Genomic DNA, 13,252 nt, shown 5'->3' on the forward strand with positions numbered 1-13,252 from the left:
TTTCAGAATAGTTTTTAATTAAACAGAGGTATTACATTGTTCTCAGTTATTGGTTACATAGTGGCTGGTACAGTGACAAGATATTAATTTAGCATAAATAAGCAGTTGTGCAATCAAGGGTTATTACATTTCACAATGCTATTGCATAAGCACTTGCTTGACTGTACAAGGTGCGTTTTCACAGATGAATGCAAAATGTGCTTTTGTTTTGTTCTTTCAAGAATAATCATTTTTCCAATAGCGCCTCAAAGAGAGCACAAACTTGCACGTAACAAACTTCGAGTGTTATACCGATATCGCTGAAAAAACCAACCGACCAGCACTGACTGAAAAGATGTTGCATACACAGCACAGAGGCTGATGGCTCTGCATAGCCATCCACATGGCAAAGGTACAGTACTGCATATGTCTTACCAACATGCTCCAAACAGCTTGGAAGATGTCATCTGGGTAAGAGGTTGACATTCTGACTCTCCCCACCTCACGGAGAGTATTGCTTTGTTACATTCCACATTTTCGATCATGTTCAAGTCATTCAGCAGTCAAACTCCAGGCTCAGACCTCTGTATTTAAAGAGTCTACATGCAATAAGAGAGCTGGTGTGTGTGTGTGTGTGATAGCAGCTAAAAGAACAAAGCTTACGAGCAGTAACATCCAAAGGTTGAGGTTCAGACCAGCAGCTATAAATCGTCTTTGCTCTGTGACTTGGAGATGCAGCTCTTGTACATCATATACATCTAGAGTGGCAAAATGGAAAGTTTGTAAACCTTGTAATATTTTTTGCATTTTTGGCTGAGTTTGTATTAAAATATGCTATGGAATACAGATAAAGGATGTTTGTCACATAACAAATTACACCCAAAAGCTCAGCAACTCATTATTCAAATGACATTGAAATCGGTTTTGCACATTTTTACAAAAGAAACTGAGTACGTAGTGTTCACACCTTGTCCAATTTTTTTTTTTTAGAAAAGAGTGAATTGAAAATTTATGAGTTTATCCAAAACTTCGTTATGTTAAATCATTCTTTATCTGTATTAGGATGTGCAAATTGTGATTGTGTGGTTGTAAGACTTTCATTGTGATACCGCTGTGTATAAAATGGGCCCACAAAATAAAAGATAAAAAAAAGAAAAAAGAGAGAAAAAGAAAGAAAGAAAGATTGACAGGCGGTGTTGTTTTGAAGTTACGACTGAATTAACTAAAAGGTGAGTAAAGTAATCCTCTTCTGGTTTGGATCAACCAAACATCCACCTGAAACCACAAACAGACTGAAAGCTGCACATTCAAGCTAACCACCATCGGGTACTCTCAAATCAGTTTCTTGCTCTCCTTCCCCGACCGCTTGTGACAAGTGGCTGGGGGGTCGATGTGGAGCAAGAAGTATGAGTCATTCCAAGGCACTTGATTCTTTTCATTTCCTTAGATGATGAACTGAAAAATAAATCATGTTCTTTTGCTAATGCCCCTTTCTCCAGGGTAGAAATGCACTTAATGAAATGATAAAACAATGCTTACTGAAATACCACTCATCACGGATTTCAAACAGATACTAACTTTGGTATGATGACCTTACACTTGTGCACTTTGATGACATTAGTGACATTACGGCCCGATAAAAGTTGTTGTTGGATATTACCAGATTTTAAATTCCATGCAATATGACTGTTCAAAATAAATAAACACGATATGCAAATTAAACGGCATGAAGGAAAAAAATACAACAGGATACATTCAAATGTTAACACACAAAAACCCCAAGTTGCTAAGAATAGAAGGCAAATCACTAAGCCTGAAAAGGCAACAAACCTCAGTGATCTAAATTAAATTGACATAATCACAGCACCGAGAGCACATATAAGAAAACAAAGATGAAATCATTTTAACTAACCAAGAGGCCTCAACACAAAGTATCAAAACAAACAAGTACAAGTTTCATATTACAGCTAATTAAACCAACTACAGCCAAAGAAAAAGGTATCACCAGTCTGTGCTGTGGTAGACTGCACATATACAGCCTGTGCTTTACAGGCAGGTGAAGTGGAAGTGGAAACATTCAAACTACTTTGTGGTCTCGAGGACTTTCCGGTTGCCATTGGTTGCCATGAAGCTGTAAAATGCCCTGTAAAACCTCCAACCAGACTTTGTAGCAGAAGAGGTATTGTTCCTGAAACGAGAGAGACAAAGGCCGGATCTAGCTTTTGGGAACTGCCTTTTTTTTTAAAAAAGAAGAAGCTTGACCTTTGAACTTTGACACTGACCTTGGTTTGTATCATCCCATGCCGCTGAAGTCTCATCTCTTTTACGACGTCACTCACATTAATCTAAAGGAAGAGAAAGAAGGTTGTGAGGAGCAACCACAACATGTGTGTGAACAAGTCCACGGCTGTACTTTATTTTTAATGATATTTTTAATTAATTGAGTAGACTCTCTGGATAAAGAGTTTACTGTCATTCTAGCAGCTCTGTGTTAGACTTTGAGCTAAATACTAACATCAACATGCTAACAATATAGTGCCAATATGTTGATGTTTAATACCGACAATCTTTACCATATTTGTCTGGCGCATTAGCATGCTAGCCTTTAGCTGTACGAGATGTTGATTTTAATACTAACATCAGTGAGCTAACAATGAAAGTGCTAATGTGTTTATGTTTAGTTTGGTCTCAGTTTGGCACATTACATTTCATCCTGGGAGGGAATTTTTGAGATAAATTTCATAGCAATCCATCCTCAAAAACTACGAAAAAGTCAATCCACTGTCAGAAAGGATCGCCAAAGTCAGAAGGATTTAGTTTTGTGGAGACTACTGTGCAAAAAATAACAGGGTTGTCATCCTAATCAGCCAATTTACCTAGAATCATAACATTTGCATCGTTAAAAATACAAATATGGTACAATAAATGAACCGATAAAGAAACTGGCCTCTACTCACAGGTAAATCGTTCTCAATGAGATTGAGGATGATGTCAGTGCAGATGAGAACCCCCGTGCGTCCGATGCCGGCGCTGCAGTGAACGGTGAGCGGCCCCTTGTGGTGCACCGCTCTCAGGTAGCGGATGAAGCGAACCAGCTGCTCGGAGCACTGTGGCACACCGTGGTCAGGCCAGTGTGTGAACTTCAGGTGACGAACAAAACGAGTCTCGCCAGTCTGAAATAACAGTGAGTTGAATCATTGCATTAAAGAGTTTAGAGTAAACCACTAGTGTCATCAATGTGACTGACAGCAGGCGGGTATAGCTACTCCTCTCTCACCTCTGTCTCCACCATGCGGATGACCTTAATGTGAAAGTACTCCAGGTACTGCTGGTTCTCCAGGTGAAGCTTGTACCTGCCAGTGTCCAAAGGCACGCCCATCTTCACTGGCCAGTACTTGTGACATTTGATCCTTCCCCTCTCCACTTCCTGGGTCATCATGGCAATGATGTCAGATTTATTTTCCCAGATCATCTGCCAAAAGGCTGACACAGTGGCGGGCAGAGGGCCCTGGCAGGAGATGTAGAAGAACTCTTCATCGCCAACTTGCATGCGGATGTAACTGGCGTTGATGTAGTCCTGGTTCTCTCCGATGGCAACACGTGTTTTGTCATCTACGGGGGGAAAAAAATAGGAGAAGACACCCTAAACCTCTTGTGTTTTTATGTGAGAGTGCTTCACTGCATGAACGACATTCCTTACTTTTTCTCCATGTTTGATACATCCATTGATTTCCTGATTATAAACAACAAACACTCCTCCCTGGCTGTTTTGCCTGAAGCACACCAGCCAAGAGTACAGTAAATAAGGCCGAGCAAACATCTCTGAGGTCTGGAGTTGTGCTCAACAAACGAGTGCTGTGAAGAAGTTTGTTGGTGATGAGAGGGGTGATAGACCGAAAGCGGAATGTTTTTTGGGTTCGCTTCCCCCACCTCCTGCTTGTGAGGTCAAAAAAGCCACAGACTGGAAATCTGGCTATGCTGAACAGAAAAGTTAAAGGCTACAAGCAACGCATCAGATCGGCACATACCATGCCCCCTTTTTTCTCTGAACCACTTGCACAAACAGCAGTTGTTAACAGGCTGCAGCCAACAGGGCGTATGGTGAGGTGCAGTGATAATCCACTGGGGGTCACTATCCTTTTCATCGCACTCATTCATCTCAACTCTGACTCCTTTCACCCCAGCAGACTCTGGGGGCTGGAGACAGCAATGCTGCTTGCGTGCACATGTGTTCTGTTTCCCTGCTTGTTTTGGTCAGTATCATCAGTGTTAACCACAATTGAAGCATTATATCAAAACACATATCTCTTGTGAAGTTCGTCCTTTCATCTTCTGTATTTTACCTCCTGAAATTCATCCTGATGAGAGATCTTGTAACATTATTTGTTCCTGCTTCATTTATTAAAACCATAAATCCCAGATAATTACAAGGTTGGTAACATTTACATCTACTTCATCATCACATACTTGGCTGAGTCAAAGTATTTAAGTGCAGCACCAGTGAAATACTGATACTAATGTGAGAAGTGATTTGCTGCGCAGTAATGACTTTAAGTGTTGTAAACAAATATCTCCGCTCCCTTCAGTAAAGGCCTTACAGTCATCCTGAACCGAGCAGCTAAGAGAAGTGATAACAAACAGACTCTCCTATAAACGTCAAGTTTGTGGCTATCCAGCTTTTACAAGCTTAAGCCCACCAGTAATAAAAACTGGGAAACACAGAATGAAGAACTGGGGTTTGAACAAATGGAGAGAGTAGCAGCAGTTAAGATTCCTCTTCCAGACTTACAGGGCAGGATGTCTCTGTAGCGGTTCTTCTCTCTGTTTTCAGGGGCTTTTCCCACCAGGCAGTTGTCAGAGGGCTTCAGATGCTCCAGAGCCTGAAATCAGCAATAATGTGTAATCACTATATACTGTAACACAGTGCAGCTGGATCACAGGATGTCTCTCCATAAGAATGATCCACATCCACGTCTTCATCATGACTGAGTATCTATGTGTGTGTGTTTTTGCTGTCTTTCTTTCAGTGTGTAATAAATTCCTCTCTATTGGATTTTTTTTTATAATGATCAACGTCAGGAATGGTTAAATGGCACATTTATTGGTCAATGTGTAATTTTACCCTTAGTTAAGGCAATTTTACACCTATGAATTACACCAACTGTTAAATATGCACATTAACTGGCTTGATATGAATGACATACAGTACACACCATAAACTCTTTGACCAGTTCCTGCTGGTCCAGTTGATGCTGCAGAATCTGGATCAGAGCCTTGACCCTGGAGCCTGAGTACTGGCTGCTCTTTGCTGGGCTAATGAGAGCTAAACTGGCCAGTTCCTCCTCTGATACTATGGGTGGGCCTGAGGAAAGAAAAGCATAAAAGAGAGGGATATGGTTTGTTTGTGTGGCTCAGGTTGGATGTAATTTTTCACTCATTAGCACAAATAGCACTGGAATAGAAACCTGTTTGGGGTGAGTTCATTTCCTGATTGGTGACATCAAATACATCATCATCATCTTCTTCACTGCTCCAGCTGTCTGACTGCATTTTCCGGATGTCTTTGCAGGACTGGTCCAAAAGTTTGGTCACAATTTGTTTCCTGGGGGAGTCAGGGGGCAGGGGTGAGACCAGACCATTTTTACTCTTCGGTAGGAGGGGATGAAATCATGCAAGGCTGAGCTTCCTTTCCCTGCGACCTTTCCACCTAAAATACAGTATAGACAAGAGGCTAAAATATCTCTGTACGTCTACCATATACCTTTTGTTTTGAAGCTACAGAGATTGGTGCTATCACACTTCCTAACTGCCACGCTATTTTTCCTCTCTTATTAGGGTTCACTGTCCATAAGCAACAGCATTAATCCCAAGGAGGTGTTTCGTTTCATTTATTGCTCTCTGCTTCCTCCTTGTGGTTAAAAGTGGAACTGCAGAACACCTAAACAAAAGGAGAAGGTGGAGGACAAAGGTGTGGAAGAGCACAGGAGAGGAGAAACAATAGGAGAATCCAAGAGGAGAGTAGTTTGGTAAGTTACTACCTGTCAGAGGCTCCATGCAACATGTCAGTGACATTGAGAGATGGGCAGCAAGCTTGATGAGAAGGGGTGCTGTTACAGCTCTCCTGGTCCACGGACAAGCAGGCAGAGGAGGCAACAGACGGGAGGGGCAAGATGTTAGTAGTAGATGTTAGTAAAGAGTCAAGGAGGGGTATGATTGAAACTGAAGAAAAGATTAGACATTAATCATGACACTATTCATGGACTTGAGTGTGTGTGGTTGTGATTGTTTTGGTTACCTGCATTGCAGTCTCATCTGTTACCACAGTCAGGCGACGTGGAGGAGGTGGTGGCGAAGTTAGGACAACACCTATTTCTTTAGCCACAGGATCTGAGGTCACTTCTGAAACAGTACATTTCAATGCACAATAAGGTCTCTTAAAGGAATAGTTCAACATTTTGGCAAATTATGAGATAATAACAGAACATTACGAGACTGAGTTGATTTCGTGGCAAATGTAGAGACTGCTTGCCCCCGACAGGAACGCGCATCAGCAGTTTTGCATGAATTTACCTCTAAAACAACTCCGTCTATTAACGTTCCTTTATTATCTCATAGTGTGGTGAATGTACAGGTCACAACTTAAGAGCGTTTTGGAGTTGTTGATTGTGTATTTGATGAGTTTGATGAGGGAAACCAAGAAATCCCAATAGCGTCCGTAGCGTAGCTCTGAGCAGCTCTGCTCCGCTGTTCTAAAAATAGCTTGCACCGACAATTAAAGGTAACAAACCTACTCCTAAAACTATAAGGATTATGGCAATGGGCCAGTTTGACAAAATGTTGAACTATCCCTTTAATGGTGCCCATTAAGATAACTCAAGGTTTATATTAACTGTATATGGTGTGCGTCACATAACTTGTGTGTTTTCAGCTCTGAATAATACATTTTAGGGTCTACAATTCAGTTAAATTTAAAACTAGTATCAACTTTCTACAAATTCATAATATGAGGACGTACCATGGGGATGCTCAGCTGGCCGGTTCAGCATGATGTCAGGTGAGGAGCAGGTGTCAGGAGCCGGCTGCTCAGCTAGAATAGCTTCAGTCTGAGCGGACATGTTGGGCGGTGTGGGTGATTCAGAGTAGGTCAGGGGCATGATGTCTCTGCAGATGGTGAGCTGCACTGTGCCCTCAGCTTTACGCAGGATATCCACCACCTTGCTGTGGCTCAGGCCGGACACAATCACACCGTTCACCTGGAGCATACACACTGAGTGTTATAGAGTTTTCCCTCACAAGAGGGGCAATAAAACAGTCAAGAGGTGCGATGGCTTGTTACCTCTAATAAAATATCCCCCACTTTCAGCCGACCGTCCTGCTCAGCTACTCCACCAGAGCAAATCTCCCTCACTCTGAGCATGCTGCCATTGGTTCCTCCAACCAAAGCGAAGCCGAGGCCTCCTCCCTCTGGTTTTTTGAACTCCACTTGCATGATGCAACTCTGCAGGGGAAAGAAACCAGGGGGAAAAGAAGGAGAAAGAAAACAAGAGTTTGGAGCAATCGTGAATTCCAGTCACCACAACAACTTATGTTCTTCAGTAAAGTACTTTCATATTGTCAAGAACAAATCATATGAAACAAAGCCTGACAGACAGACAGATAGACACACACACGCACACATACACACACACATGCAGACAATGACCCCACCTGCTCCCCAGGAGAGAACGCATTCGCAGATTGACTCACAGTAGACTCATATTACAGTGTGTGTTTCAACAGACACTTCAAACACAGAGCTGGCAGGAGAAAAGAATGAGCTTTTTTTGGACAAATATAAATAATATGTTCAGAAACTTACGTCCTGTTCTTGGGTGAGAGAGAGGCATCGAAATTTACCAGCAGTCCTATACACAGGTTCAGCTGAAAAAAACAGAAGAGAGGCCAGAGAATTAGAGACCAGAGCAGACAAAACATCTCACAAAGATATCGCAAGTCAAATTTATAGTGGAGATGTTTCCGGCAGCACCAGTCTCCATCCGACCGTCCAAAACAGACACGCCGATAAAAAAAAAAAAGCAACACACACCAACCTCCCACCTCTTCGGCCATTTTGAAAGAGAAGTGTTGATGGGTGCGTCTCTTCTATGACAGGTGAACAAGGTTGGTCTTTTCAAAGTGACCCTGTCCACTGTCCCTTACCGCTGCATGCACTGTCACCAGGCAACTGAGCTTCCTGCCCTATAGACCACTGACTGTATGGCACTGCCTGTGTTTGAGTGTGTGTGTGTGTGTGTGTGTGTGCGTGCGTATGATGCCTTTGGCCGTGCAGCCTAATACACCAGTGGAGGGCCAGAGGCTTGCTAATTATTAATCCTGCCGTGAGAGCCCAGGATCTGTCTGTCAGCATTCAGATCACACACACACAGCTGCAAAGAGAACTATCTCTCAGCACCGAGCTCCGGCTTCACGCGCACAATAGGACGACAAGCGAAAGGCTGAGAGGAAACCAGTTTCGGTGCTGATAGAACATGCCGATGGAGAGAAAATAAGAGAGGAAATAAACAGAGGGAGAAATGAGGGAGAGAAAGAAAAAACTCACCCTCTTCAACAGGAGAGTCTCTCTCTGGAGAGACGGACTCTTCGAAACGAGCGTAGGACTTCTTGTCCTTTTTCCAGTCAAAAAGACCTATGAGAGGAAAAAAACTTGTCTTGAGACACACAACTATTATTGTACAAGGAAGCAGCTGTTTTTTTATTGCAGGCCCGACATCTTCAAAAAGACAAGTTATTACCTGTCCTTCTCAGATCTCTAACACTTTCTGGTAATGATTGAACTTCAGTTATCATTGTTTGGCTGAAAACATATCTGGTTTCTAAGCAATCCGTCAGTGCACATAACGGCCAAACATTTCTCTTCATGTGTCCTAGTGTTAAGTCAAGCAGGTGAAACCATCCATAGATCCTTTCAGAGGCGCTTACCATTCCACTTGGCCTTGGGGGTCACTGGCTGCTCCTCTCTGTCACAGACACAGTCGAGTCATTCACACGTACACAAACACCTGATCACTTTCTATCTCCTCCGCCATCGAGGGCACATACCTAATGACTTTAAGTTTAACTTTACGAGGAGCGATCTCACAGGCTTTGACTGCGTCCTCCAGGGTCATGCCCAGCGTGCACCTGCCACAGATGTACAGGATCTTGTCATTGGGTTGGACACTCCCCTCCTCGCTGGCTGGGGAGCCTGGCACCACCTCCAGACAGTAGATGCCCTGCCATTTGCTGCCAATGCCTCCTGTCAGCTTTATACCTGAGGAGTGCACGCACAAAGATGCAACTCAGTACAAACAGAGAGAAAGAGAGAGAGAGAAAGAGAGAGAGCAGTTTGATGTGGCGTGTGGTCCCACCGAGCTGTCCTGAAGGCGTCTTGTACAGAACAACGTCAGGCAGGCTGTCGCAGGGCGGTGGCGCCACCAGGTTGGTAACCGCCCTGCCCAGTGTCATGCTCAGTCTTCTCGGAGAAGACCTGAGAATTGTCATGGCAACATCATCCGCCACACTAGTAACATCGTGTCCATTTACCTGGAGACAAATTACAGAAAAAAAAGAATAGTTCACAGTCAACTAGTAAAGCTCATACAGTAGATACTTATGTAGTCTTTAGGCAAGATACCAAGTTTAACAGTTGTGTGTGTGGCAGAAAAAGCATGTATCTGTATGTGTAGAAAAAAGTGCTGTATAAATGTTGGAATCACTGGTGTCCATTTACATTTTTAAATCAACATAAATGTACAAATACATATGTTTATACATACTGTAACAAGTCTGTCTCCTGCCCTCAGACGTCCATCTGCCTTGGCTGGGTTGTCCAGGATTTCCTGTATGTAGTAGCAGTTGTCCAGTTTGCTTCGTGTGATGGTGAAGCCAAAGCTTCCACTTCTGGACTTGGTCAGAACCACCGTGAGTTCAAACTCTTTTACCAATCCCTGACGGGCAAAGATACAATTAACAGTCATGAACAGACAAAAATTACCTCAGTTATTCATCACAACAGTTAATGTTTTTTCAAAACTGGTTTGTATTTGCGGAGAAAAGGAGAAATTATGGAGAAAGTGAAAGTGTAGAGTGGTCAAATATCTTCTAGTTTTCTAGTTTATCTTATATTCAAAAACATGCATCATTATACAGACAAAAAATACATACAATTTTAAAGAATTTCTTGACACCTGTTCAACTTTATTTATATTATTGTTAATTACAAAATCGTATTCATTAATCAAGTTTCATCAATGATTTATTTAATCACAAGTAAACCTGATAAAAAAAAAATGAGCAGAGAGCAGGAAATGTGACAAACTTGCCTTTCTTCGACTCTCTTCCTCCTCCTCGTCTACCTCGTCGTCATCATCATCGATGTCCTTGTATTCCATCTCTTTCTTCTCCGGCTCCTCCCTCGGCTGAGTGTGGCTCTGGGCCGGAGGGGGGAGCACTGTGGGCGTCAGCGCCGGGACAGGCGGACTGACACAGGGAGGCACAGAGGAGATGATCTGAGCGGTGATGGGGGTCAGCGGCAGAGCAGGGGGCTGGGGTGGAGGCACCACGGGCCGAATGTTCTTGGAAAAGGCTTTGTAGTGACTTGGAAGAAGCCCCTGCTGGATGGGGTGATGCTTGGCTTTGGGCGGCTGCGTTGTGAGGGGCTGAGACGGGTGGGCGAGGGGGCACGTGGTCGGGGTGTCAGACGGGAGGTCGAGGGGAGAGACGGACGTCGTGGGGACGTTGGGGCCGAAGTTTGGGTTCTGAGAACTGAAACCAGATGAGCTGTTGGAGGTTTGGGAACCCCGGGACGTGACCGGGGTGTGAGTGGTCACACTGGGAGGAAAGCTGTGAGGAGGCTCCAGGGTGGAACTGATGGTCAGGTACTCTTCATCTGCCATTATAGTTAGTCCATTTCCCATGAGGCAGTAGGTCACACTCCCATCTGCCTCCTCTCTGATTCCACTGCACATAAACAAACAGCACACACTATGTACATTACGCTTTGAATCATGCTTTCTATCCTTAATGCCAAAACAGGTGCAGCAGCAAGAGCTCTGATTGCAAGCTATGGATATTAAACTACGAATGTGATAGACACATATATAAGTAAATAAAATGACAAAAAAGTTGGCATCAGTTTTGCTATTCCATAAGTTTTAATAATGCATAATTTATAGGAAGAATAAGGAAAAAACACCTAAAATGTTTGAAATACACCCTTAAAATACTAATTTTACTCATTATCATCATTTTATAATTATATTTTTAAATCCATCCATCCATTGTTGAAGAAATGCTGCTGCAGTGGTTTGTGGTTCTATTTTGTGTCAACACGTGAATAAAAACTTTTTAAATTGGAACTTCAGGTCACAACATAGAATGTGATGATATGTGATAGTTTTCTTATGTCTCAACATCTAAAACATTACCTGGCATATACTGCGTTTGAAGCGGTTTTAGGACAGATGTCCATAAGCATCACGGTTGAACTCGACCTCCTCGCAGCCTCCTCTCCTCCGTCCTTTCTCTTCTCCTTTGCTTCCACTTCCTGTTGTTCCTCTGGACTCCTGGTGGTCGGTCGTGACTGTGGTTTAGCCGGTGGAGAGCCACGGGCAGGGGAGGCAGGGGAGGCCGGTGAGGCGGGCGATGCTGGCGAGGCGGGTGATGCCGGCGAGACCGGCGATGGAGGCGACGTAGGTGACGTGGGCGAGGGCGGTGAGCGAGGGGCAGAGGGAGGAGTCTGGGTGGGCCGCACTTCTCTTTCCTGGCCGTCCCGGTTCTTCAGGAGAACTGAATCTGCACAAGGCTCTGAGTTCTTCTCCTCTGTGTTGGTCAGATCTTCGTCCTGGGTGGGGGCTAACTTCTGGGAAATGATGTTGATGTCATATTGAAACTTGAGGAGCTGGCTGTAGTCCTCTCCTAGTCGGATGTCCAGAGACCGGGATCGAAACTCACGGACAGGCGCAGGACTCTACAGGAGGAGAGACAGTCTGGATTACCGGGTCTAACTCAGGTGTTTTGTTCACAGTGTGTGTGTGAGAACTTGTGTTCATGTGAGCTCACCAGTGTGTTGTCGTCTGGATCGTACAGTACTCCGGGACCTGGTCGGCAGATCAGCAGATGGACTTCAGACGGAGCTCCGCGCAGCAGGAACAAAACCCTCTGACACAACAACAACAAAATAGTGTGTGTGTGCAGCAATGACTGGATATAGCTCGAAATCTATTTAGTTGCTGTACGTTTAAATGCCCCTGTGTGAATACCACTGTAACTCTTTGGCAGCACACAAAAGATTAAATGACACATCAAACGCCATGACACAAGCAGCTTGCTATTTCCAGTACTATGAGATTAAAGGATTAGTGGACCAATGACATGGCCAAGACCTTAAGAAACAGCAGGGCCGAGCTGCTGCTCAGATACTTTCTAGCCCCATTCACAATTATTTATTCACACACAAAACTGTCATCTACTACCATGCTGCCATTAGTGCTCAAAGTTTCAACACTTTTATAAACTTAAAATATCTTGACCACATTGTGTATCCACTTTTTATGTCCCTGTTCCAATTTAGGAACAAATGAAGAAACAAATCTACAACCACAATAAAATAAGAAATCACTGGTTGTAAATGCACTGGTATAAATGTGTGAGGATGAATAATCATCTTATACGTATATCCCAAACCCTACCTGGTATGAGAGGTCCTTGACTGGCTCTCTGTTGACCGACAGAATGACATCTCCCTCTCGCAGCAGGCCACTCTCTAGCGCCGGCTGACCCGGGAACAGACGTTTGATGCGGACCAAGCTCCCTCGGTCTGGCCCCGAGGTCAGCTGCGAGATGTAGAAGCTGAATCCGAGGCCGGACAAACTCTTCTTCAGCACCACTTCATGGGTGTTCTCTGGGAATACGAAGAGACGGAGGGGAGCGTCGGGGCATTAATGTGTGTTGTGTAATCGTTAATCTGTAGTGTGGCTTCAGATTTGGTACTTTTTGATCAAGAAAATGTTCATCAATCCCTCCAGCACAACACCCAAGTAGTTATTTTTGCAGAAATATATATATTTTATACTGACTCACATGTTTGTTCTGTTTCCAGTATAGATATAAAGGTACAAGAGAAAGAGAGACTATCCCTTTAACTCAGCTCAGGCAGTGAACAGGCAGCTTCAAGGTTTCAGCACAGGCTGTCTCGGGGGACTGAGGCAGTGTCAGCCCTGGATGACTCTGACAG

General features: G+C 43.8%; 1 protein-coding gene across 1 annotated transcript in view; it reads right to left on the reverse strand.

Moving 5' to 3' along the window:
* The window catches only part of ptpn20 (protein tyrosine phosphatase non-receptor type 20), a 26,591-nt gene continuing 13,339 nt past the window's right edge, over positions 1-13,252 (reverse strand). Inside the window, exons 27-47 of the mRNA XM_085800157.1 lie at positions 12,708-12,919; positions 12,079-12,177; positions 11,445-11,986; positions 10,341-10,977; positions 9,795-9,965; positions 9,387-9,561; positions 9,079-9,289; positions 8,959-8,996; positions 8,579-8,665; positions 7,838-7,899; positions 7,316-7,477; positions 6,995-7,232; positions 6,275-6,378; positions 6,018-6,100; positions 5,445-5,581; positions 5,193-5,341; positions 4,769-4,859; positions 3,257-3,591; positions 2,937-3,152; positions 2,262-2,324; positions 1-2,167 (exon numbers count right to left, since the gene is read on the reverse strand). Coding sequence (XP_085656283.1) covers positions 2,057-2,167; positions 2,262-2,324; positions 2,937-3,152; positions 3,257-3,591; positions 4,769-4,859; positions 5,193-5,341; positions 5,445-5,581; positions 6,018-6,100; positions 6,275-6,378; positions 6,995-7,232; positions 7,316-7,477; positions 7,838-7,899; positions 8,579-8,665; positions 8,959-8,996; positions 9,079-9,289; positions 9,387-9,561; positions 9,795-9,965; positions 10,341-10,977; positions 11,445-11,986; positions 12,079-12,177; positions 12,708-12,919 — 3,923 coding nt within the window. The 3' untranslated portion in view covers positions 1-2,056. The remainder of the gene's footprint in view (positions 2,168-2,261; positions 2,325-2,936; positions 3,153-3,256; positions 3,592-4,768; positions 4,860-5,192; positions 5,342-5,444; positions 5,582-6,017; positions 6,101-6,274; positions 6,379-6,994; positions 7,233-7,315; positions 7,478-7,837; positions 7,900-8,578; positions 8,666-8,958; positions 8,997-9,078; positions 9,290-9,386; positions 9,562-9,794; positions 9,966-10,340; positions 10,978-11,444; positions 11,987-12,078; positions 12,178-12,707; positions 12,920-13,252) is intronic.

This window comes from Trachurus japonicus, chromosome 15, assembly GCF_045865225.1.
Source record: "Trachurus japonicus isolate A0001 chromosome 15, Traja_1.0".
In the NCBI taxonomy this organism is placed as follows: Eukaryota; Metazoa; Chordata; class Actinopteri; order Carangiformes; family Carangidae; genus Trachurus; species Trachurus japonicus.